Source organism: Archocentrus centrarchus, chromosome 21 (genome assembly GCF_007364275.1).
Source record: "Archocentrus centrarchus isolate MPI-CPG fArcCen1 chromosome 21, fArcCen1, whole genome shotgun sequence".
Taxonomy (NCBI): domain Eukaryota; kingdom Metazoa; phylum Chordata; class Actinopteri; order Cichliformes; family Cichlidae; genus Archocentrus; species Archocentrus centrarchus.
In genome coordinates, this window is record NC_044366.1 from 28,014,133 (window position 1) to 28,040,731 (window position 26,599).

The 26,599-nt window shown below is 40.6% G+C and overlaps 1 protein-coding gene and 2 long non-coding RNA genes across 3 annotated transcripts; 1 reads left to right on the top strand and 2 right to left on the bottom strand.

Moving 5' to 3' along the window:
- The first annotated feature begins 3,981 nt into the window (after positions 1-3,981).
- Positions 3,982-11,173, top strand: LOC115801018 (interleukin-1 receptor type 2-like). The gene is made up of 10 exons (XM_030758707.1): positions 3,982-4,073; positions 6,217-6,310; positions 7,429-7,687; positions 8,112-8,286; positions 8,445-8,592; positions 9,145-9,228; positions 9,319-9,384; positions 9,513-9,648; positions 10,247-10,392; positions 10,553-11,173. Exons 2-10 carry the CDS (start codon positions 6,226-6,228, stop codon positions 10,696-10,698), a joined length of 1,245 nt encoding a protein of 414 aa, XP_030614567.1. The 5' UTR covers positions 3,982-4,073; positions 6,217-6,225; the 3' UTR covers positions 10,699-11,173.
- Positions 11,174-18,345: 7,172 nt separating this feature from the next.
- Positions 18,346-20,727, bottom strand: LOC115800283 (uncharacterized). Its single transcript, XR_004021652.1, has 3 exons — positions 20,064-20,727; positions 19,775-19,924; positions 18,346-18,855 (listed from the first exon to the last, which is right to left on the bottom strand). It is a non-coding gene; the product is annotated as an uncharacterized LOC115800283 (long non-coding RNA).
- Positions 20,728-21,897: 1,170 nt separating this feature from the next.
- LOC115800284 (uncharacterized) lies at positions 21,898-23,729 on the bottom strand. Its single transcript, XR_004021653.1, has 3 exons — positions 23,585-23,729; positions 23,296-23,445; positions 21,898-22,376 (listed from the first exon to the last, which is right to left on the bottom strand). It is a non-coding gene; the product is annotated as an uncharacterized LOC115800284 (long non-coding RNA).
- Between the last annotated feature and the right edge of the window lie 2,870 nt (positions 23,730-26,599).

The window sequence follows — 26,599 nt, forward strand, 5'->3', positions numbered from 1 at the left end:
AACCTGTTTCGTGAACATGACAGTGGTCTCAAATGGCCTCCACAGTCACCAGATCTCAGAACACATCATGGATGTGCAGCAACTGTGTGACGTTACCATGTCAGCATGGACCAAAATCTGAACTCACTAACTCACTCAAAGTGATTTAATATTGCGGTGAGATTTAGACTTTAGCACTCCCAGTGGCACAGAGACCGTTCCCTTTTTAAATGAACATCTTCAGACTGATCATAAAATGTTGGTCTGTTAAATTTCCTCAGTGTTCATGACAACAACAAGATGTTGGGCCTACTAAGTAACAATCAGAAGAGAGTGTTATGTATTTTTATAATTTCTAGCTAAAGGGAAAGTTTGCTTAAGATGCAGCTACATTACTTGTTTCAGTCATGGTTTATGGTTAGTTTTTGGTAAGGTTTTAGTTCACTGCTCTGGCTGAGTCCATGCAGCCTGCACTTTGTCACATGTAGTGATGAAACAATGGCACTTATTTTCTGTGTAGCTTCTCATGAGCAGCAGATTTAGTAGCGCACATTGAATCAAATCTCATCTTCATTGGAATACTAAATTCACAGATGATAGTCCAGCAAATAAAACAGAAAAAAAAGACAAAAACAAACAGAATATTTTTCAAGCTTACTTCTCGCTTCTGCACTTTGGCTGTGCCCCCCAACAGGAAGTGGCCCCCTCAGTCATGCACGGCATTGTCAATGAATATCCAGCTGATCAGCAGTTCCTGAACAGAGATCGACCTGTTGATGGGCGTTGACTTGCTAGAAGGTGGATTTCTTAGCACTGGAAAACAAAGCCAGTGTGTCAAACTGTTTAGTCATCTATCCAGTGTTATCGAGTATTGGTATCTACAGATGCTGAGGAGGTCTTGAAAATTCCCAAAACATGCAACATCTTCTGGTTTCTCAAAGATCAGTCAGTAAATGAACGGCATGTTCTGTCTTGGTCACCTTTTAACCTGCGTGTGTTAACGATAATGGCTCATTTCTATTCATGTGCGCGATTGTGAAAAGCTTGATTTGTGCTTGGGTATTGCACAGTTGAGCATTTCATCCCCTTTACTGCTTTCTGATGCCAATTGTGCAATCACATTCACTCACAATATTAATTATTTTGTTATTTTTGTTGGCTAGACCAACTATAAAATTGTTAATCTCTAGCCTACATGTCAAACCTCAGATGTTTACATGTAAATATTAACTTAATGGTAGACTCAGTGGAGATGGTAGAGGACATGAGCGTACAGGGGTTCATGAGTTTGCTGAAATTGGCAATTATGCTGCTTTTAATGCAAAGGAATAACAGAACCTAGTCTATTAATTGTGTTTAGGTCTTAGGCAAGATGCAGATACACTGGATTAAAGTTGGAAAGACCCTAACAGGAACATGCCATTTATATAATGTAGTCACATGCTTTTATTTACATCTCTGCTTGTAATCACAGGAACTTTCCTGCTTTGCGGACACATTCTCATGTGGGACGATCATTCCATCGTACGGCTTCCATCACTGAAGTGCTTTCATGCCGTACAGGTATTTTTCTATGCTGGAGAATGCCCAGTGCAGATCAGCCAAAGTGAGCAATGCAGGAATGCACAAGAATGCACAGAGGTGGATGCCGTATTTGCTGCACGGGGAGATGACAGAACACTGAGTCACTCTGCTGCTACACAGCTGGCTTTTAACATTTGTGTATACATAGCTGGATGCCAAGTTTTGAATTCTTCTGGCAAAGTTTGCAATTGTGCTGCTTTTTCTCATCATCATGATTCAGACATTTGTACAAGTCTACTTTCATTAGCAGTCCCTTTAAAAAAAAAACAGTTGCTGGTTTCCTTGTTCCTAAAGAAAACATCTAATTAGACCAAGAGCACTGCAGTCATTTAAAGGACTCTGATGCTTTGAAATAGTCAAAGCTTCCTGTTATTACAAAATATTTTATTTCATTATGTAGATGACAGCCAGCAAATACACATCATTTTTAAGAATTGGTATAAACAGAACTCAGTTTTACAAAGGTTATCACAGTTGTTTTATTATATTTTTTATATATATTTTATATAATACTGATACTAGCCCTTGGTTGAAAAAATAATAAGGAAAAATATATTTACACTACCACATAAAAAATTAAGGAGCAAGGTTATCAAAATGAACTAAAACCAAAATTAAAACTAAAAGTTTAACTTTTTTTTTTTTTTTGTTAACTGAAAAAATACATGTGAAAAATCTAAAAGTGTAACAATATTTATACTCACAAAACTAACTGAAATAAAATAAAAATATATTTGAATTGTCTTTAGTTCTAGTTTTTGCTTGTGTGGTCACATTAAATCCGATAACAGTTTGAAAATGTTAGCAGTGAATCTGCTTTCAAACTGTGCAGAAAACTAGAGCTAACACTGAAACTAATCAAAAAATAAACATTTTTCCAACTGAACTAAAATAATTGAAGACAAAAACTCAAAGTGGACCAGTTTGGATCCACCTTTTTTTTTGTTGTTTGTTTCGTTTTGCTTTGTTTGAACAAATCACTTTTATGTAATATGGCAACAAACTAATATGTTAAAAATTTTATTTATTGATTAATGAAACCATGAATCAGAAATGATGTATGTTTCAGTGGTACATATTTTGACCTAATGTAAGCTTATTATGTTTTCTGCAATGGTGTAACTACTCTCTCTGTGGAACAGCTTGCTCTGACTAGAACAGGAGGCCCCTAGTGCACAACTAAGCAAGAACTCAAGCACATCAGTCTCTGTGAGAAACAGGTCACAGGTATCACCTTCACACAGCATCATTAAATAATTTAATGGTAATTAGATAGTGCTGTTTTGAGAGGGGATCAGTACACCCAGTTGAATGAAATCTTGAATTTTCTTTGTGAGCTCCCTCAAAGAAAAGAGTTCATTTGTTGGAATAAGAACAGTGATGAGCTTCAGAACAAAAATCTTTTGGTCATTTTGTGAACATAATTAAACCCACAGAGGTTTATGCTTCAGACCCCAAAATACAGCTTTGTTTATGAGCGCAACCAGTTTCAGCTATGCTAACATGAACTCATTTATCACGTTATCAGCTTTTCAAAAAAGAAAAGAGAAAGAAAAGAAACAATGAAAAAGAAGAAAGACATTTCTTCTGTGTGGTCCACACTTAAAATATTCAAATCTGTCCAGTACAGATTTCTGACCCTGGTGGCAGAAATCTGTACTGCCACTGCCCTCCCTGGTTTCTGCTCATGTGAAGGTGTACACACTCACATACTGCTTTGCCAGGGGAAAAAAAAAAAAGGGTGTATTTCTTCCTTTTCATTACATGATGTATGAATGCTGATTTAACAATGCAGAAGATGTCACCACAGCAGTGAGCTGTCCTTCTCCACTAGTTTAACCACATCGGTGACTGAAGCAGGTGTAACCAGACTGCCTCGTTGTGTCCAAAGGTCACACACGCACGTATCATTCAGAGCATCTCCATCAAATGAAACGAAAGCATGTAAGTTTGGTAGAAAGTCACAGTTTTTATGTGAATACAATTTTTAAGAATGATTTCAGGACCACAGTGAAATTACACACCTCTGTAATGGGGGGGGCTTTCTAAGTAAAGTTTCATATCTCAGTAAGAGACACCGCCTGCATGGCTACATCCTGCTGGCTGTGAGTAAATCGTGATACCCCTGATGATGTGTGTGTTAAAACAAACGGATGTAAAACCAGAACGCTGCCTTTTTTTTTTTTTTCCTAGTATTAACCTACAAGAAATCTCACTGGTTGGGAATCTCTGGAGGTCTTTTCCCACGATGTATGTGAGTAAGTTTGTGTACATACTGTGTGTTTGTTGCAGTCACCACACTTGAGTGGTGAGCTGGACAGGACACAGCGTTACATTGGGAAACCTGAGAAATTTCCTCCTCAGAGGGGTGGGAACATTAAAAAGAGAGTGCAGGTTTCCCCTGAGCCAATAGGAACCTGATCATTTGCTGCTTCAGTCCATGCTGTCACCACATCTAACTGACACCAGTGACAAACTGCCGGGACCACCTCCACGCTCACCTGCACACCGTGAGTATACTGCTGTGTGTGTTATCATAGGAAAATGGGGTTGTATACACATATAGTGTATTAATATATACACACGTATAATTGCTTATAAAATAATAATAATACATACCTATTATGTTTAACCCTTTAGCAACAAAATATTTATGGTTTTGAAATGTTGTATGTTCGTATTTAATGTAATACTTTTAATTTGTTGTGTTGATTAGCACTGAATGTACTATACGCTTTAGTTGATATGTTACATAAAATAATAAAATTCCATGTTGTTATACATGCAATAATTTATACTTACATACATGATTACTTGCAGGCTTTTATTATCATATTATTGTTACTTTAAAATATTCATTTTTACACTAATGTTGGATTCTTTTTGCTTTGAGCATGAGTTCATTTACAATAGACTGAGATGTATCCAAAACTACTAAAATATTCCATTTGTAAAAAATGTAAGTATTCAGATTTCTCAGACCTAGTTAATAAAACAGTTCTACATAGTTTAGCCTTAATCACAACAAAGAAGACAAATACACAGTTTTATCTTAAAAATGCAACATTCATAATAAATGCAAAGACATGCATTGTGTTGCCATTATTGCATTAACAATTTTACATTTTTTTTTTTTTTTTTTGGAATACAGATCAAATCCTCTAGTTTTGCCATAGACTGAGTACAGGATATGAATATGAAAGAACAAAGCTTAAGCTGATCATAAGACCACGTATAATATTAAGAATGAATGCAAACATGGACTACTAAAGCATCCTATTAAACTGCAAACTGCAGGAAATTGCGTATAGCACTGTAAGCGTATTACATGTCTGGCATTTAGAGTAAAATTCAAAAAATGTCATCAAAAATGAGCTCAGAGAACATTCTTCTGAGCTTTAATCGAAACTGTTAATCCTGGAAAATGTGTCAGCGCATTGTGACTCGATTATGCATATTCATTTGCAACATTGGCACTCCCACAGTTTACGTGCCTGCCTTTTGATGACACATGGAAATAAAGAATTTAGGGTGGAAAAGATTTATCACGTGTGGTCCTGGTGTGTGTGTGTGTGGGGGGGGGGGGGGGGGGGGGGGGGGGTGTCCTGGTGTGCCAGAGAGAGACAAAATGTTAACTGCTGTCAGCTGAACCTTGTAATCATAGAGGAGAAAGCAGAAGTGAAAATCTGCTTGTTTCTATGGGAATGGTAAAAAACCCAAAATGCACCATCTTGCCTGACAAAAGAAGAATAATATAGAGTAGTAAAAAAAAAGTGTTACAAATCATAAAGTGCATTTAAATAGAATGTGGAAGAATTGGGAAAGCACTGCATGTACTATTAAATGTATGCAGCTAGTATTAAATAAACAGAAGATTTAAATAAAAGGAGACCTTACATTGACTTTATTACGCAACACTTTTATGTGTAGTTAACTGAATATGTGATATATTACATCATTATTGCCCTGATCTTGATACAAACAGGAAATATAAAAAACTCATTATAGGTTACAACTGCTGTCACTACTAGTTAGGTCTTCAGTACTGGAACGAACAAGTCCCAAATAATCTATTCTGTTCTGTTCATTCAAACATCAGAAACATACTTCTAGTAACACATTTCTATTCCAGTTAATACTGCGTGCTATTAATTTCGCTGACCTCTGATATGAGTGACTTTAAAAAGACTTAAAAGTGAGTCATCTCATGTGGTGCAGCTGGTAAACCCCAGAGGTTAACCTTTATCCCGTGGGGGTGGAATTAAGGGGAGTGCCGGCAAATTGATGACGACTCTGCTGATGTCACAACTTTTACAATCTACAAAAGAGTTTAAATAAAAGCTAACCTGATTAAAGCTCCTTGAGGAAACAACACTTGTCTTAATATCTAAGTAGCCTGTATAAAGGCCCCTGTACTGACAATATTTTAGTTTTCCTCATTTATTATTTTTCTGGGCTTTAATACATTGTGGAGAAAAAAAAAATCCAATTTGTTATCCTAACTGGGATTGTTATTCCCAATCCTGGCTTGGTCTTCTCTTATGCCTTTTCTTTTACTCTCACTGAAAGCTGGAAGTTACTGAACAAGCTTGATAAACATCATTACAGGTTTTGCTGGCAGATATTTTATTTCAGACGTTTGTGTCCCTGCAGACCGCCATCATGGTTTTTTTGCCCTTCGTTTTTGCTGTGGTCACCATCAACTGCGTTTATGGAAGACCTCCGTTACCTCCTTTGGCTATGAAAGGTGAGCTTGTGACAGATTATGCTACACATGCAGGAGAGAATGCTGTGAAGCAAGTGTGTTATTGGTTATTACAGCGTTACAGTGGGTTTAACTTTTTCAATAAGACTACAAATATGTGAAATGTTTTGCTTTATCAGACTCCATGATCATCACTCCCTGCAGATTTGTTTACATGGAGATATTGGGGAGGGATTCACCCTGGAGCTTACACATCCATCACTTTGCAAATTTATTAGACCACCTGTCATAAAATCAAGAAAAAACAAATATTTTAGAAAGCTGTAAAAAAAAAAAAAAAAAAACGTATTTATTAGGCAAATTAACTGAATTATTATATTATATTATATTATATTATATTATATTATATTATATTATTGTTATTGTACCCTGCCTCTCGCCCTATGACAGCTGGGATAGGCTCCAGCCCCCCCGCGACCCTTAACAGGATGTGCGGAAGTGAATGGATGGATGGATGGATATATTATATTATATTATATTATATTATATTATATTATATTATATTATTATTTTAATTAAAGAGCTTGTACATACTGGTTTATTAACCATTACATAAAAAATCTTTTTGGTAATTACCAATACTGTTAATTTAGGGTAGGTGTAGCATAAACCTGACAATGGGTGGTGTTTGTTTGGGTGGTGGCCTGATAAATTTGTTGAGCACTGTCCGCTGATGGAGGCTTTCACCACCACTGATTTAATGCTCACATGAGAGTCTGACTGCTTTTTGAGAATCAAACTTAATGAATTTTACTGCTGGATTTTGTTGCATGTTTGGTTGGTAATAAGGATGCATCCATATATGGTAGTAATATGTACTGTTGATACCAGCTGTCACTGACAGCGTTGACTGATAGCTAATGAGATGGTATTTACTGATGTCAGTGGTCAGTATTTTTACAATTTTGCACTGAAATTAAAATGTTAAAAAAAAATTACTTGATAAAGAGCTGATAGGACTTCATTGAGTTTCATGATCGGTGCATTCCTAGTTAATAAGCTTTGCTATTTTGAGATAATGTACAGAAAAGCCCTGAGCCTTCTTTATTAGTAATGCCATTTATTGCTCTTAGCTAGAAATTTTGATGTTTCTTTGGCAGATGGCTGCTACCTGGTGGATCCAGAGGTGAACATATTCAGAGTGGAGGGTGAAGCAGTAATCCTCTCCTTCCCGATATTTACGCGCGTTCTTGAAGTACGCAAGATTGCCCTCCCAGTGGCTGAGTACCTCATCACCAAGGACATTGGAGCAGAGGGCACAAGCGATCAGGGTGTAGGACGTGTTCAGCAGCAGAATAATCAGCTGTGGTTCCTCCCAGCTCTGGCTTCAGACTCAGGGGAGTACACCTGCACATACAGGTAGTTATCAAGATTCACGAGAAATCATCTCTCCAAGTAACAATGTCATTTCTTTCTGCAGGTGATGGTAGTAAAAGCTGATATCAGCTGATCTGATTGAAACAAACTGCAGTATTGTTCAGGTTTTATGTCTAATAATTAAAGATGGAACAATGATCTAGAATAATAATAATGAAGAACAATAATAATAATTTTTACTACTTTTTTTTAAAAAACTACTTCCTGTTCTGTTAGAAATCAAATGGAAATGTTTCCAAATTCTTTTAATCTTCCAAATGTCTCCATTGGTTTTGCTTTTGCTCTCCCTTAACTTATGGACCGGGTGGCTACAGAGTAGCATATCTGAAACTAGCAGAGAGTATGTTTTTATTAATAGTTACTCCTCTGGATCAAACCTTTATAACTGTAACACTTTTGTCTCTAGAAATGAAACCTACTGCATAACTGGGAGCATCACGCTGCACGTGTACGAGCCCACTTCTGTAGACATGAAAACACTGCCCTATTCGGCGACAGCCACAGTGGGAAAGAAGTTTAAACTCGGGTGTCCATCTCTGCGTAACTTCAACAAGACAGACAGCCTGATAGAGTGGTACAAGGTGAGGGGAAAAAATCTGTGGACGTTTTGCAAGGAACTTACTGCCTAATGCAACAGAAAAAAAAGTTAACGCTTTGATTTTTTCTTTTACTCTCTTTTGAGATAATTGAGTAACCCTTGTAGTGATAAGTCATTCCACAACATATTGCTTTCTTACAGGACTCCAACACCACTGTTAAGCATCAAGGCGAACTAATAATCCCAGCTGTGAAGCAATCTCATGCAGGCGTGTACACCTGCAAGCTGAGGGTGCGCATTAACAACCAGCAGTACAAAGTCAGCAGAGTCTTGCTGCTCCATGTGCAAGGTTTGTGAACTGCAATGTCTGCCTATGTGCTGAGAAATGTAACAGTTTTTACCTATAACATTGCTATTATTTCACTGGAAGCTATATTTTTAGATTATTAAGTAGGACAAGTGCAGTTTTCAGGCTTTTTTTTTTTTACACTGGTGCAGAGCAGACTGTAAGGTAAATATGTCCAGTCATATCAGGCTTATTTTTAAGTAAATGAGCAAAGCAAATGCACAGGGCTTTTCTTTTCTTAAAAAAACAAACAAAAAAAACCCACTAAATTAAGCTAATGTAGCTCAAAATATTTAAAGATAAATAAATACTTAAGTTACCAAATTACTGTAGTTGTATAATAATGTGCAATGGTCAGTAATGGTCTCATTAATTTACTTCCTTACAACCACAGCTCATTACTGTGCATTGCCCTCTACTGGCCCTTGAGGGGCATGGCATTGGCTTAGCTGAGCCACACAAAACACACTAATGATTATTACTGTGTCAAAGAGTCCACTGTTGCTGTTCTTATTTAAGGAGCTGTTTGTTTGGATGTGTGAATTTGTCTTCCAGACCCTGCAACTACTACCAAATCCACTGTGCCTGAGGTCTCCGTGACCTCTGACCCAGAGCCAATCAGCACCAGCAGCATTAACAGTGAGTTTCTTGCACTTTTTTTTTTTAATTTGTTGAATCCAAATTCCCCTGTGGGAATTTTTGTAATGAAATTCCTTCTTTATGTTTTAGCTCCAGTATTTCATCCACCTGTGATTGTTTCCCCACTAAACGGAACCATTTTTGAAAGTCCCCGTGGTGAGTGATAAAACTGTTTAGTCCTAATATAAATAACAATAATATAACCTGATTCTTAAATAAACATGTACATAAAATGCATGTATTCATTAAAGGTCTGATGTAGATTTACCTCTGACTTCATTTAGGTTCAGTACTGGAACTGTTCTGCGAGGTTCTCACCGAATGTCAGATGGCAGATTCCACTAAGGTCACATGGCTGGTAAACAGCCAATCAGTGGAGTCATCATACCTTGATAAGCGTGCTCTGCAGGGGGGGAGAAGGTAACTTTTGATTTTGTCTGTATTGGTTAGGAAATTGCACGTAAATGTCACCTAACTTAAACTTAAGTGTGTGCACAACAGCACACTGAGGTCTGTCTCATTTTGCAAGTTTTCCCATGTACAGTACGTACCTTATAGTACCAAACACAAATGCTCAAAGTATGTTTGAAGTATTATTACCAGTTCAGTTGCTGTCCTTGAGGAAACACTTCGGATCGTACCACATTCCAGGCAAATGTAGAGCGATTATTAACCAATATGAGAAAAATTGCAAAAGCAAATGCAAATGAAAAACCAGCAGACGACCGTGTGAACGTGCACACCAACAATATGATCGTCCTCTTCCAAACCCACTGGGTTCCCATGCCTACTTCCAACATAACCTTTTGCACTCTTACTGGATCTGGTCTATAAAGACCTGTGTTGGTGTCCTGCCACTTCCTCTCTGAACACTTGAATTACACTCTGCTGCGAGGCAGTGATGGATATTCAATCCAATGATGCCAAAAACTGTGGCCCAGTTTTAATGTCTATCTTAATCCACTACCACTGTGCTGGTGCTAACAGCTCTGCCTCCACTGTTTCTCAATGTTTCCAGGGTTACCAGGGTGTCCAAAGGCTGCCAGATTGAGTTGAGACTAATTGTTGAAGCAATAACAGAGGAAGACGAGAAGACGGAGTTAAAATGTGTCACTCAGAACAAGAGCGGACGACAAGAAGTTGTTGCACTGCTTCGACTTGAGGGTGAGTTGTCTTTGTGTAAGAAAAAGTTCTTCACATCAAGTTAGACGCTCTCAGACATGAAAAATGTTACACCATACTGGGAGCACCTCAATTAAATAAAGACAGGAAAACCAAACCTTGATATGTAAAGACACTAATCCACCTTTACCTCTGTTCACAGACTCCACCTTCACATGGCTGGTTGTAGCTGTGGTGGCTGTGACCTCATTCCTCACAGTGGTCTCTGTCTTCCTCTACGTCCTCTTCAAGCCCAAAAGAAAAAAAAACATGGATTACTTTCTGGCTCGGCAAAGCAGCACCTTCTAACTCTGTTAGCTCTGTTACGTCAAATTACTCTTTTATGCATTATTTCCATGTGATATCCAGCAGTGGCACCACATGTGTTTGGGCTTTACCTCTGCCACTGCAAATGTTTTCATGTATCTGTCTACTACCTACTCCAGTGGCAAAAATATCCTTCCTGACTGTAATACACAGTAACCACAGCAAAGTACTCCATCTTTATTAGGCTTGCCTGTAAAATCCACTGTTAATGGCTGCTAATCAGTGAATGAATTACCGTATGTTTATTATTGTAGTTTACAGCAGGGATTTACTGGAATGAGTCACACTGTCATGAATACCTCTCTGCCAATCAAAGGTGAACGTTTTCTTTGTAAAAGTAGAAGCTTTCATAGATGAGCTGTTGTATTGCACCAGATGTTACTGTTGTGCTCAGTGAAATGGTCACTGTGTGTGTGTACTGTGTAAGTGTGCATTTTTAAAAATGCAATAAATGTTCTCAGGGAAACATTTTGTATAGGAGAGTAACATAAGAGTGTTCTGCTATTTTGCAAACCTTCATCTCTGCACACTGAAATGATGTTATGCTGCACTGTGCCATCATCATTTTCTAAAGGTGGTTGTGACACAATCTTGCTTATGTGTGCAGTCCCACCCCAAAAGTCAATTCTGGGGCCTGTAATGTCAGTTATTAATGAAAATGAGAACAACCATAACAAAGCCAGACTGACTTGTACGGTGTCTGGATTAACAAGGTGAGATCAGAGACAGTATAAACATGAATAAACTGTCTTCCTTACTCATAAATCTTACACTTACATGTAATTAATAATAAGAACAGCTGTCATCAGATCAAGTAAGATCTGACCTGATGTCCACATCATCCTCTCTGTGTGAGACATCCTGTCTGCCAGTCATTAGGCAGGATGTGACACAGAGCAGAGGGCAACCAGACAAAAACATCTGCCAGGAACTGGCTTTCATGGGGAATCTATGGAGGTTTGTTCCCCCACTAAAAAATAAGTCAAAATTTCAGGTTCTTAGCTTAAAATTTGAAGTTAGGTATCTCCAAATTTCTGCTTACTCAGAAGTTTTTGTTCATAAGTTGAAATATGGACTTAGCTCTGCCTGGAGAAAAATGTTTTGGTTTTATTTAGTGGCAGAAACAAGCTTCCAGAGAGACCCCCAGTGCACAGTATGTCTCTGCATTACCTGATACAAATATAACTGTGTGAACATCTTCTTTCCAGATACATAAAATCTTTCATACTGTCGGTGTAACAGAGGTAGCAGAGCACACCAACAGGGCGAGATGGGAGTGTCCCTATGTGACAAATGTCAGAGTGGTTTATTTTCTACAGTGTGAATTTCCAGAGAATAAACATGATCCATCTATGGGGAACAAGAAGACTATAAAAACTCATTTCTGAGCACCTCAGAGACCCATCAAAACACAGCCATGCAAACAATCACCCGCTTTTTAAACCACATCCTTACTCGGGGTCGTGCGGCTGCTCTGTTTCCCTCACATTCAGCAAAGAGCAGATACAGACAGTCAAACACCGTCTCACCAACATGTAACAGCCTCACTGTAACGGGGAGAAGCCCACAGACACAGTGAACACGCAAACTCCACACAGAAGGTTCTCTGTTCATCGTCTCCCCGGAAAACAGGCAGTGCTGATGAAGTGCAGTAAGATGATTAAAAGTCAAAATGAAACATTTAAACACAGTTCATGGCTAAAGCTCCACTTTCTATATTCATATGTTAGAAGGTGTTCTCATCTCAGGTTGATTCCCTGTGCAGCCACCAGAGGGCTCAGCATGACTGTGATAAAACACATGAATGTGGGAGCCAGACACGCTCAGCCTGCTGGAGCCGATTAACAGACTAACAATTGTATATGACTCATAACTGAATGAATGGGGAAACCCAGGTGTCACCTCTGTATTTAGATGAGTTTTGGGAAGAACTGCTCTTGAGTCTTTAGCCTAATTAACATTTAAAGTTAATGATGGAAACTCTCTTGCAGATGTTGTGATTTAACAACCACTGTGATGGTGTCCAGAAGCAAAATTACAAAAGAAACTGTGACCTATGGATCTAACTGTATATACTGTATATACTACATATGATGACTCACATTCAAAAGTCTGTGAATCTTTAACCTTCAGTTGGTTAAAAATGCAGACAGACAATCTCATTAATTAAGTCAAAAATTAAAAACACCCTAAACATGTTCATCACGTGTCAAACATCTCCATGTTGGTCTCATCTGTCCAGAGGACATCGTTCCAGAACTCTTCTGGTTTGTTCAGCTGCAACTTTTCAAACCTAAGCCATGCTGCCATGTTCTTTTTAGAGAGAAGAGGCTTTCTCCTGGCAACCCTCCAAACAGCCACATTGTACTTGTTCAGTCTGTTTCTAATTGTACTCTCATTAACTTTCACATCTAACATGCTAACTGAGGCCTGTAGAGTCTGAGATGCAGCTCTTGGGTTTTTAAAGTTTCTGAGAGTTGCACAGTCTGACTCTGGGGTGAATTTGCTGGAACGTCCACTCCTGGGAAGACTGTCAGCTGTCTTGGGTGTTTTCCACTTGTAAATTAACCTTCTAATAATTGCTTGGAAATGACCTTATAACCTTTCCCAGATTGATGATCAGCAAGAGTTGCTTGTCTAAGATCACTGCTGATGTCTTTCTTCCTTGACATTTGCTCACACTTGTTGATGATCAGTTAATCGATTGCCTTTGATTAGCAGCACCTGGATGCTACTTTGCCTCTTGATTCCTATGGAAGCATTAAGGGTGTACGAAATATTTCACACACTGCTTCCGTATTTTGGCTTAATTTTTATTAAATAAATGACCTGGTGTAATATGTCATATGATGCTGTTCATCTGAGGCTGTATTTAAATTACCTGCTAAGGACCAGATGATTTTTTTTTAAATGTCCTGATACATAAAACCTCAGAATTTAAACACAGTATACTTTCTGTTTCATGACTGTACAATAGAGTATTTTAAACACTCTTCCTCTTGTCTGTGTTTCGTTTTCAGCTGAGCTTCACGTCTGAGATTCCACTCTGCAGGCAAGGGTGAGATTTTCTCTGTTAGTTCTGCCGTGTTGAGTAAACTCTCTCATCCTTCCTTCGTCTGTGTGGTGCTCAGTGTCTCTTGGGTGAGTCAATATTTGCTGCTTACTTGGGTTTAAGCTGTTTTCGCCACTGAATGCAGCCAAAGTGCTTAAATTCTTAGAAATGTGAGATTCAGAAACGCATGTGCACTCATTTACCATAACAGAGTGTTCTGCCCTGTAATCTGTTGAATGTTAATTTAATCTCAGTCTATCAAGTCTTTTATTTTGAAGGTCAGTTTGGGCATGACCTTCAAAAAGAGAAAAAATGTCAACAGAAATGACAGCTTATTTATTTTATTATTTTTTTGTCAATATCGCACACCCCTAGTTGGTTCACATGACTTTGTAACCTCATGTTGTATTTTAGGAAGTTTTATGACAGGCGGCTCCAAAAGTGGAGCTCTGCAGACCCACCTGTGTTTTCGTAACATAGATAAGCAGCTTCAGACCTGCCAGCATTTCACAGTGGACGGTTCTTTTACTGCTGAAGCACAATGAATGTAGGTAAGGAAACCAACAGGAGAGAGAGAATGAACCCACAGTGAAACATGGCTGTGGGAATATTTAAAAGTCTGAGGATGTTTTGGTACTCTGAAGTTCCATCCTGAAGAAGCAGAAGCAACAGCGCTCCATGCTCCATCCTCCTCTTTCTGGTTACCATGGCAAAACTATTTAGTGGGTTTTTCCCCCTTCCTCTTTTTGCCTTCAAAAACATGTTCCCTGTGCACTTTCATTTGTTCTGCTGCACCATAAATATGTACATATAAAGAAACTTCACATTTTCTTAGAGTGGCCAAATTGTTTTAGTTGATTTATGTAACTTCAGTTTAAAACAGCAGTTTCCCCAAGCCTCTATAATACTGCAGTCCCAGCAGTATTACAGAGGAGCCCAACAATCCAAGGATCCCCTATGAGCGAGCACTCGGCCACAGTGGGAAGGAAAAACTCCCCTTTGAAAGGAAGAAACCTTCGACAGAAGCAGGCTCAGGGATGGGGCAGCCATCTGTCGCGACTGGTTGGCTTAATATACTTGGGGCAATTGCTGTTCTATAAAAAGTACATCTTAAAATTTAGAATACCACTTGAAATAGATTTTATAACACCAATTATATAAATACAAATTTTAGCAGCTTTTCTGAGGTCTTCTGGAGCCAGCACTCTCTGGATGAGAGCTGCCCTTCTTTGGCAGACCATGGAAGAAGGTTGTGGAACTGCAGTCCAGCAGTTGATCCTCGGCCAACAGACAGGACAAGAGCTCTGGCTCCAGAATAAACATTTTAAGGAGCATCTTCCTCAGCTAGATAACTGAAGACTGAAATATCTCCTCCAAAACTTCTGGCAACAAGCATGTGCTCGGTATTTTCTCGTTCTCTTCTTCTTTGCTGCTTTTTTCTTTTTCCTCCTTTCTTCTTCTGACTTCCATCTGTCAGAGAGGCCAGGTTTGGTGTGGTGACCTCGCAGTCAGTATTTCCTTGCTCTCCGCTTTCCATCTTCTTTCTCTTTTTTAACACCAACTACATCAGCACCTCTGCTGGCTATGTGTGCCATCATGGCACAAGCTCAATGCAGCCAGCCTTAAGACAACAACAAAAAAGAAAAAAAAAGAAAATCAACTGTGGCATAACAACAACGCTTTGAACATCCAAATCCATCCAATCATTACCAGCTTCTTACAAAACTCCCACAATTTACTCATTTCAAAACAAACAAACAAACCTCTCAATCTTGACAGTCACTTCAATCGTGCTCACACATCATCTCATTTGATAAAGCTACAAACAACTTAGAAGCTCACAGCTACAGAGCACCTCATGGACTTTGGCCGTGCAGTAGCTCAATACACAGCATCAAAGCGCATCAACGCTACCACACTCACAGTGTCTTGGATGAGTTCACAGGCGTTTCTGGCTAGATTTACGCCCTGGGCGAACCACCCCTTGAACCCCCCCCGCCGCCGCCACTAACACAACAATACGTTACATATTTGTATTATTTTATTATACAAATGGTAAATTCAATGCCATTCAATGCATGCATCAAAATGACAGACTTTTTACTGCTTTCTGCAAGGTTTTGTTGCTCCCGAAATAATAAGTGTGTGTCACTATTGATGTTGGATCATCGTGTATGTGTGTATATGTGTGCACGGGCATGCATGTGCACGTGTGTGTGTGTGTGCGTGTGTGATGTCCAACTTCAAGTCTTTTCTCTTTGAAGGCCAGATTGTGCTTTATAAACCTAATGCAAGAATAATAAACAATGAGGGACCTTTCAGTGCTTCAAAGAGGCCTCAGCAGCAAGAACCAAAAGAAAATTGGACTTTGTTCTGGCTCTCACTCAGGTAGATTATGCACCTGCACTGCAGCCATGGCTATAAGAATGAACAGAAGTGCAGGATTAGCCCTTTTGGAGATGACAAGATTTGACAGCACATGGCATGGTGTTTTCAGGTCAAAAAATGAATCAAGTCAAATCTACAAGGTGCTGCTGCAGGCCCCGCTCTCATCAGTCAATGTAGAAGGAAGAAGCTGGCGCCCACACACCCGTGTAGTGCCAGACACTCTACACAGCGGTCTGCTTACAGTGGCCGCTTTGTGGAGGCGGTCCTTGTGTGTGCCACCACACAAGGATCACGCGCCGCTACCCACCACTAGGAAGGCCACCTGGTGGTGTTCTTTTTTTCTTTTTTTTCTTCCTCTTCTTCCTTTCTTCCTTCTTTCGTTTGTTTACCCCCCTCCCCTGCGCGCCTTAATACACACTACATGTTTAAGCAAGAATCAGGATAGACAGGCTTAAACGCAAGACGGACAAGGATTTGCTCGTAGCAATAGCATTCCAAAAAAAAAGCAAAAAGCAAAGGTGTCTGATTTGTGATGAGGCTGTGAAAAGAATGGAGCCAAACACAAGAGTGTAGTAGGAGGTGTGTTGAGTATCCAAAGGGAAAGTGGTGGTACCTGCATAAGGCTGTGAGGATGATACACATGTGTATTTAGTCATTACTCCTTATTGATTATGTCCCTTGATTGTTTATTGGCACTTAATATAGTTCCATATGAATATTTCTTTCTTTCTGAATGATAGTGCTTATGTCCTGATTTTGTAGAGGTTTGTTGTTAGATGTTGCTGCTCCTCTTTTTTCTTATTTGCTTAGAAGCCACCTCCAATCACATGAGCCTTTTTAGATGTGGGCCTGTATAAATAAGGTGTTCCCTGCATTGCTTGTCAAGTGTGAGGAAGGCCAGCTGTAGCTGGAAGCGTTAGCGTCTTGAAAGTTTTTTCTTTTCATTAAATGTAATTCTTATCCAGGAGCCTTGCTGGTGTGCAGAGCTTTTTTTCTTCCCCGTCAAAGGGATTGAAAAGACCTGAAATAGAAGATGAAGAGATGTGAAAGCCTTTCTTTTTTTTGGCCCATATTTCTGTTTGTGTGTGTGTGTGTGTGTAGGTGTGCTTGACGCAGGGGAGCGGATCATAGAGGTCAAGGGTTTTCCTGTGGATGGGATGGCGCGTGAGCAAGTGATCCAAGTTGTGGTGGGTGACTTCTGAAAGTAATGTGATGTGCTTTTTGTGGTTGTTTCTTGTTTGCATCCACCTGTGATCCTGTTGTTTTTTTTTTTGGCATGTAATCTGCAAGCTGGGTCACAGCGCAGCATCATGTTTGAAGTCACTGGCATGAGAGAAAGGGCGATCCACAATGAGAGCAGAGTAAGTCTTGGTCCAAAATTGCCTTATTGTTTGCATCAAAAGTCTGGAGAGTGTACAAAGATGTGGTTTTGTTTGCTTGTTGGTTGTATGTGCGGGCCATACGAGACAGACAGCGTGCGGCGGCAGGCAAAGAAAGCGCCAAGCAACACGGCATGTGCCGGCCTCATTCCCTCCAGCAGCCCGCTCAGATGTGGTGCTTTTAAAGATGTCCAAGCAATCTTAGACTGCATGTAAGAGGTGAAGCAGTGGTTTTGGACGAATATTTTGCAATTGTAGAGCAATGGTCATGAGTATGAGTTTATTGTAAGTGTTGCAGGTCTGTGATGATGGAGCCACTTGAAAGACAGTGTCACTAACTGAGGTGAAGAGCAGCATAAAGACCAGGGCTGACTGACTGAGGTGAGGATGTCCTGAGCAGCTCACCTCAGTATGACTGACACTGCTCAGCAGAGCTTCACTTCCATTGAGGTCCTTTGCCAAAGTTTTGCAGCCTCCTCCAGAGTAAGGTGTACATTTCCGAGTGGCACACCGACAGCTGCTGAAAGTCGGCCATTTCTAATTCAATGTTAAGGAGTAAAAGTGTGCTTGTATTCATGAATTCATAACTGTGCTGTGGCTGTCAGAAGCATCGTCTATGAGTGAAGGCTGATCTTAGATCACATGATCCATGTTTCCATGAAAGCAACGCTGATGTTTGTGCGTGGAAAGCTTCTAAAAGATTTTGTATGCAGTTAAGCATAAATAAGAAAATCCTCAATAAAAAGGGAGCTTGTTGCAGGGCATCAGCGTGATGTTGACTCAACAATGACTTCAAAAAGGAAATGCTCCTAAACTGTGGCAAAAACTTTATTGATGTCAAACACTTTAACAAGACTTGAGACACTCAGACATCAGTTTTAGGCAATGAAGCTCAAAGTCATTATTTACATGAAGCAAACTAAGGAAAGCGGTCAGACTGTCTTCAATTGATGTTTGGCGTTATAAAGATCCTCATACATCCAGCCAGGACAACAGAAAGAGCGTAAATGTGTGGAAGCACTGAGAAGTGAGTGAGAAAGTGCTTGACCTTCTGTTTGCATGTCTGGACTTCAATGTGTGCTTGATGTGTGAGTCCAGGTTTGAGGAGATGTCAGAGTTTCCCATGTCTAAGAAAAAGCTGCGTCTCCGTCAAGTGGTCCATCCAAATGCGTTTGCGTGTGTGGAGCAGCAGTGACATCATCTTCTTTCACAGGAGCAGCAGGAGCAGCAGCAGAGGCAGCAGCACACCTCCTTGTGACTGCTGCAGGCTGAAGGCTTTAGGATGTGTTCAGGGGCAGCCTGGGCAACACGACTCTGCATCTGTAATCACACAAGCAGCAGCAGCAGCAGCACTCTGATGAAATTCCTTTGAACACATCAGTTTGTAGTGTTGGTGTCAGCAGCAGCCTTAAAGCATGAAGTGTGTGTGATGTAGGGCTGCAACTATCAATTCTTTTGTTATTTGAGTTATTCAAGGAAGTGTTGCAGCCCTAGTGGAATTCCAAGAATAGGTCAAAAGGCCTAAAACCTTCCACGCATGCATAAATGGAATGAGTAGGAATGTGCTTATTGAATAATTGGCTACAAAAGGATGTGTGTGTTTGAGGTCTTTTTAGATGTCAGTAAAATGTGGAAGCACTCAACTTGATAATCCCGCACTGCTGTGAAAAGGCTGCAAAGCTGTGGCTGATCTTCACACCTTCTGTTTGCCGCTGTCTGCTCCTCACTCGGTTTCTGCATTTGTGTGATTCTAATAATACTTTTCATTTACGAAGCACTTTACAAAGGTTGGAAGGGGCTCTTTTTTGCTTTGACTTTTTGAGCCTAAAATTGGATTCTATGCAATAAAACATGGATCTAGAATTGTAGTAACCAGTTGCATTGCTAAAAGAAAATAAAGCAGATCAGTGTCTATTGCAGTGTCTTATTTGAATTTGTAACCTTTGTTCATATTTTGTCTTAAAGATTTTCATTAAGAATACCGAAATTGCTAAAAATCAGTCAATATAAAAAGGTATTTTTTTTCATTGGTAAACCTGCAGATGTCATATCTCCATGTGAGGATGTGGTTCTTGTAGAGCGTAAGAGCTTTACAAACAGCTGTAAACACTCATAAAAGCCAAAGAAATACAGACGCTGGTTTGCTGCTGCTGCACCCTCACATACCTGGATTATTGAACATGTATAATTATGAGAGAAAGTGCATGTTTGAATGTGCGAGTGAGACACATGATCTTACAGAAGTTTGTAGAAAGGCGCTTCATGAAGTTCAGTCCATTGACTTGGATTCGTTTACAGCGCACATCTGCCACATGCAATATGGCGGCTCTGCGTTGATGTGTCACAGCAACGGGCCGGCCCGCTCGATGCGGCGTCTGCTTGTGTATGTCTATGAATAGAAACACAAGAGGCAGCCAGAGGAAAGCAAGAATTAAAGAGAGACAACACAAGTGAAAGAGCAGAACACAAACAGTCAGTCTGGTGACAGTGTTGCTCTGTGGCTGCACACTCTTTCAAACATCACTCACACAGGAGGAACGGCTTCCACGCATCCAGCTGATTTTTGCCCACATTCTTCCCGCTCTAACTGATCTTCCTCCAACATCTTTGCAGAAAGGGAGCCAGGATGGAGGAAATCTGTAGTGGAGAGCAGAGAGGGAGAAAACCTGCCAATCAGTGTCATAGAATACCTACAGTAATACAATGGTGGTATTACAGTGGTGGTACCTGCATAAGGCTGTGAGGATGATACACATGTGTATTTAGTCATTACTCCTTATTGATTATGTCCCTTGATTGTTTATTGGCACTTAATATAGTTCCATATGAATATTTCTTTCTTTCTGAATGATAGTGCTTATGTCCTGATTTTGTAGAGGTTTGTTGTTAGATGTTGCTGCTCCTCTTTTTTCTTATTTGCTTAGAAGCCACCTCCAATCACATGAGCCTTTTTAGATGTGGGCCTGTATAAATAAGGTGTTCCCTGCATTGCTTGTCAAGTGTGAGGAAGGCCAGCTGTAGCTGGAAGCGTTAGCGTCTTGAAAGTTTTTTCTTTTCATTAAATGTAATTCTTATCCAGGAGCCTTGCTGGTGTGCAGAGCTTTTTTTCTTCCCCGTCAAAGGGATTGAAAAGACCTGAAATAGAAGATGAAGAGATGTGAAAGCCTTTCTTTTTTTTGGCCCATATTTCTGTTTGTGTGTGTGTGTGTGTGTGTGTGTAGGTGTGCTTGACGCAGGGGAGCGGATCATAGAGGTCAAGGGTTTTCCTGTGGATGGGATGGAGCGTGAGCAAGTGATCCAAGTTGTGGTGGGTGACTTCTGAAAGTAATGTGATGTGCTTTTTGTGGTTGTTTCTTGTTTGCATCCACCTGTGATCCTGTTGGTTTTTTTTTGTTGCATGTAATCTGCAAGCTGGGTCACAGCGCAGCATCATGTTTGAAGTCACTGGCATGAGAGAAAGGGCGATCCACAATGAGAGCAGAGTAAGTCTTGGTCCAAAATTGCCTTATTGTTTGCATCAAAAGTCTGGAGAGTGTACAAAGATGTGGTTTTGTTTGCTTGTTGGTTGTATGTGCGGGCCATACGAGACAGACAGCGTGCGGCGGCAGGCAAAGAAAGCGCCAAGCAACACGGCATGTGCCGGCCTCATTCCCTCCAGCAGCCCGCTCAGATGCGGTGCTTTTAAAGATGTCCAAGCAATCTTAGACTGCATGTAAGAGGTGAAGCAGTGGTTTTGGACGAATATTTTGCAATTGTAGAGCAATGGTCATGAGTATGAGTTTATTGTAAGTGTTGCAGGTCTGTGATGATGGAGCCACTTGAAAGACAGTGTCACTAACTGAGGTGAAGAGCAGCATAAAGACCAGGGCTGACTGACTGAGGTGAGGATGTCCTGAGCAGCTCACCTCAGTATGACTGACACTGCTCAGCAGAGCTTCACTTCCATTGAGGTCCTTTGCCAAAGTTTTGCAGCCTCCTCCAGAGTGAGGTGTACATTTCCGAGTGGCACACCGACAGCTGCTGAAAGTCGGCCATTTCTAATTCAATGTTAAGGAGTAAAAGTGTGCTTGTATTCATGAATTCATAACTGTGCTGTGGCTGTCAGAAGCATCGTCTATGAGTGAAGGCTGATCTTAGATCACATGATCCATGTTTCCATGAAAGCAACGCTGATGTTTGTGCGTGGAAAGCTTCTAAAAGATTTTGTATGCAGTTAAGCATAAATAAGAAAATCCTCAATAAAAAGGGAGCTTGTTGCAGGGCATCAGCGTGATGTTGACTCAACAATGACTTCAAAAAGGAAATGCTCCTAAACTGTGGCAAAAACTTTATTGATGTCAAACACTTTAACAAGACTTGAGACACTCAGACATCAGTTTTAGGCAATGAAGCTCAAAGTCATTATTTACATGAAGCAAACTAAGGAAAGCGCTCAGACTGTCTTCAATTGATGTTTGGCGTTATAAAGATCCTCATACATCCAGCCAGGACAACAGAAAGAGCGTAAATGTGTGGAAGCACTGAGAAGTGAGTGAGAAAGTGCTTGACCTTCTGTTTGCATGTCTGGACTTCAATGTGTGCTTGATGTGTGAGTCCAGGTTTGAGGAGATGTCAGAGTTTCCCATGTCTAAGAAAAAGCTGCGTCTCCGTCAAGTGGTCCATCCAAATGCGTTTGCGTGTGTGGAGCAGCAGTGACATCATCTTCTTTCACAGGAGCAGCAGGAGCAGCAGGAGCAGCAGCAGCAGAGGCAGCAGAGGCAGCAGCACACCTCCTTGTGACTGCTGCAGGCTGAAGGCTTTAGGATGTGTTCAGGGGCAGCCTGGGCAACACGACTCTGCATCTGTAATCACACAAGCAGCAGCAGCAGCAGCACTCTGATGAAATTCCTTTGAACACATCAGTTTGTAGTGTTGGTGTCAGCAGCAGCCTTAAAGCATGAAGTGTGTGTGATGTAGGGCTGCAACTATCAATTCTTTTGTTATTTGAGTTATTCAAGGAAGTGTTGCAGCCCTAGTGGAATTCCAAGAATAGGTCAAAAGGCCTAAAACCTTCCACGCATGCATAAATGGAATGAGTAGGAATGTGCTTATTGAATAATTGGCTACAAAAGGATGTGTGTGTTTGAGGTCTTTTTAGATGTCAGTAAAATGTGGAAGCACTCAACTTGATAATCCCGCACTGCTGTGAAAAGGCTGCAAAGCTGTGGCTGATCTTCACACCTTCTGTTTGCCGCTGTCTGCTCCTCACTCGGTTTCTGCATTTGTGTGATTCTAATAATACTTTTCATTTACGAAGCACTTTACAAAGGTTGGAAGGAGCTCTTTTTTGCTTTGACTTTTTGAGCCTAAAATTGGATTCTATGCAATAAAACATGGATCTAGAATTGTAGTAACCAGTTGCATTGCTAAAAGAAAATAAAGCAGATCAGTGTCTATTGCAGTGTCTTATTTGAATTTGTAACCTTTGTTCATATTTTGTCTTAAAGATTTTCATTAAGAATACTGAAATTGCTAAAAATCAGTCAATATAAAAAGGTATTTTTTTTCATTGGTAAACCTGCAGATGTCATATCTCCATGTGAGGATGTGGTTCTTGTAGAGCGTAAGAGCTTTACAAACAGCTGTAAACACTCATAAAAGCCAAAGAAATACAGACGCTGGTTTGCTGCTGCTGCACCCTCACATACCTGGATTATTGAACATGTATAATTATGAGAGAAAGTGCATGTTTGAATGTGCGAGTGAGACACACGATCTTACAGAAGTTTGTAGAAAGGCGCTTCATGAAGTTCAGTCCATTGACTTGGATTCGTTTACAGCGCACATCTGCCACATGCAATATGGCGGCTCTGCGTTGATGTGTCACAGCAACGGGCCGGCCCGCTCGATGCGGCGTCTGCTTGTGTATGTCTATGAATAGAAACACAAGAGGCAGCCAGAGGAAAGCAAGAATTAAAGAGAGACAACACAAGTGAAAGAGCAGAACACAAACAGTCAGTCTGGTGACAGTGTTGCTCTGTGGCTGCACACTCTTTCAAACATCACTCACACAGGAGGAACGGCTTCCACGCATCCAGCTGATTTTTGCCCACATTCTTCCCGCTCTAACTGATCTTCCTCCAACATCTTTGCAGAAAGGGAGCCAGGATGGAGGAAATCTGTAGTGGAGAGCAGAGAGGGAGAAAACCTGCCAATCAGTGTCATAGAATACCTACAGTAATACAATGGTGGTATTACAGTGGTGGTACCTGCATAAGGCTGTGAGGATGATACACATGTGTATTTAGTCAGTACTCCTTATTGATTATGTCCCTTGATTGTTTATTGGCACTTAATATAGTTCCATATGAATATTTCTTTCTTTCTGAATGATAGTGCTTATGTCCTGATTTTGTAGAGGTTGTTGTTAGATGTTGCTGCTCCTCTTTTTTCTTATTTGCTTAGAAGCCACCTCCAATCACATGAGCCTTTTTAGATGTGGGCCTGTATAAATAAGGTGTTCCCTGCATTGCTTGTCAAGTGTGAGGAAGGCCAGCTGTAGCTGGAAGCGTTAGCGTCTTGAAAGTTTTTTCTTTCATTAAATGTAATTCTTATCCAGGAGCCTTGCTGGTGTGCAGAGCTTTTTTTCTTCCCCGTCAAAGGGATTGAAAAGACCTGATATAGAAGATGAAGAGATGTGAAAGCCTTTCTTTTTTTTGGCCCATATTTCTGTTTGTGTGTGTGTGTGTGTGTGTGTGTGTGTGTGTAGGTGTGCTTGACGCAGGGGAGCGGATCATAGAGGTCAAGGGTTTTCCTGTGGATGGGATGGAGCGTGAGCAAGTGATCCAAGTTGTGGTGGGTGACTTCTGAAAGTAATGTGATGTGCTTTTTGTGGTTGTTTCTTGTTTGCATCCACCTGTGATCCTGTTGTTTTTTTTTTTTGCATGTAATCTGCAAGCTGGGTCACAGCGCAGCATCATGTTTGAAGTCACTGGCATGAGAGAAAGGGCGATCCACAATGAGAGCAGAGTAAGTCTTGGTCCAAAATTGCCTTATTGTTTGCATCAAAAGTCTGGAGAGTGTACAAAGATGTGGTTTTGTTTGCTTGTTGGTTGTATGTGCGGGCCATACGAGACAGACAGCGTGCGGCGGCAGGCAAAGAAAGCGCCAAGCAACACGGCATGTGCCGGCCTCATTCCCTCCAGCAGCCCGCTCAGATGCGGTGCTTTTAAAGATGTCCAAGCAATCTTAGACTGCATGTAAGAGGTGAAGCAGTGGTTTTGGACGAATATTTTGCAATTGTAGAGCAATGGTCATGAGTATGAGTTTATTGTAAGTGTTGCAGGGCTGTGATGATGGAGCCACTTGAAAGACAGTGTCACTAACTGAGGTGAAGAGCAGCATAAAGACCAGGGCTGACTGACTGAGGTGAGGATGTCCTGAGCAGCTCACCTCAGTATGACTGACACTGCTCAGCAGAGCTTCACTTCCATTGAGGTCCTTTGCCAAAGTTTTGCAGCCTCCTCCAGAGTGAGGTGTACATTTCCGAGTGGCACACCGACAGCTGCTGAAAGTCGGCCATTTCTAATTCAATGTTAAGGAGTAAAAGTGTGCTTGTATTCATGAATTCATAACTGTGCTGTGGCTGTCAGAAGCATCGTCTATGAGTGAAGGCTGATCTTAGATCACATGATCCATGTTTCCATGAAAGCAACGCTGATGTTTGTGCGTGGAAAGCTTCTAAAAGATTTTGTATGCAGTTAAGCATAAATAAGAAAATCCTCAATAAAAAGGGAGCTTGTTGCAGGGCATCAGCGTGATGTTGACTCAACAATGACTTCAAAAAGGAAATGCTCCTAAACTGTGGCAAAAACTTTATTGATGTCAAACACTTTAACAAGACTTGAGACACTCAGACATCAGTTTTAGGCAATGAAGCTCAAAGTCATTATTTACATGAAGCAAACTAAGGAAAGCGGTCAGACTGTCTTCAATTGATGTTTGGCGTTATAAAGATCCTCATACATCCAGCCAGGACAACAGAAAGAGCGTAAATGTGTGGAAGCACTGAGAAGTGAGTGAGAAAGTGCTTGACCTTCTGTTTGCATGTCTGGACTTCAATGTGTGCTTGATGTGTGAGTCCAGGTTTGAGGAGATGTCAGAGTTTCCCATGTCTAAGAAAAAGCTGCGTCTCCGTCAAGTGGTCCATCCAAATGCGTTTGCGTGTGTGGAGCAGCAGTGACATCATCTTCTTTCACAGGAGCAGCAGGAGCAGCAGCAGCAGAGGCAGCAGAGGCAGCAGAGGCAGCAGCACACCTCCTTGTGACTGCTGCAGGCTGAAGGCTTTAGGATGTGTTCAGGGGCAGCCTGGGCAACACGACTCTGCATCTGTAATCACACAAGCAGCAGCAGCAGCAGCACTCTGATGAAATTCCTTTGAACACATCAGTTTGTAGTGTTGGTGTCAGCAGCAGCCTTAAAGCATGAAGTGTGTGTGATGTAGGGCTGCAACTATCAATTCTTTTGTTATTTGAGTTATTCAAGGAAGTGTTGCAGCCCTAGTGGAATTCCAAGAATAGGTCAAAAGGCCTAAAACCTTCCACGCATGCATAAATGGAATGAGTAGGAATGTGCTTATTGAATAATTGGCTACAAAAGGATGTGTGTGTTTGAGGTCTTTTTAGATGTCAGTAAAATGTGGAAGCACTCAACTTGATAATCCCGCACTGCTGTGAAAAGGCTGCAAAGCTGTGGCTGATCTTCACACCTTCTGTTTGCCGCTGTCTGCTCCTCACTCGGTTTCTGCATTTGTGTGATTCTAATAATACTTTTCATTTACGAAGCACTTTACAAAGGTTGGAAGGAGCTCTTTTTGCTTTGACTTTTTGAGCCTAAAATTGGATTCTATGCAATAAAACATGGATCTAGAATTGTAGTAACCAGTTGCATTGCTAAAAGAAAATAAAGCAGATCAGTGTCTATTGCAGTGTCTTATTTGAATTTGTAACCTTTGTTCATATTTTGTCTTAAAGATTTTCATTAAGAATACTGAAATTGCTAAAAATCAGTCAATATAAAAAGGTAT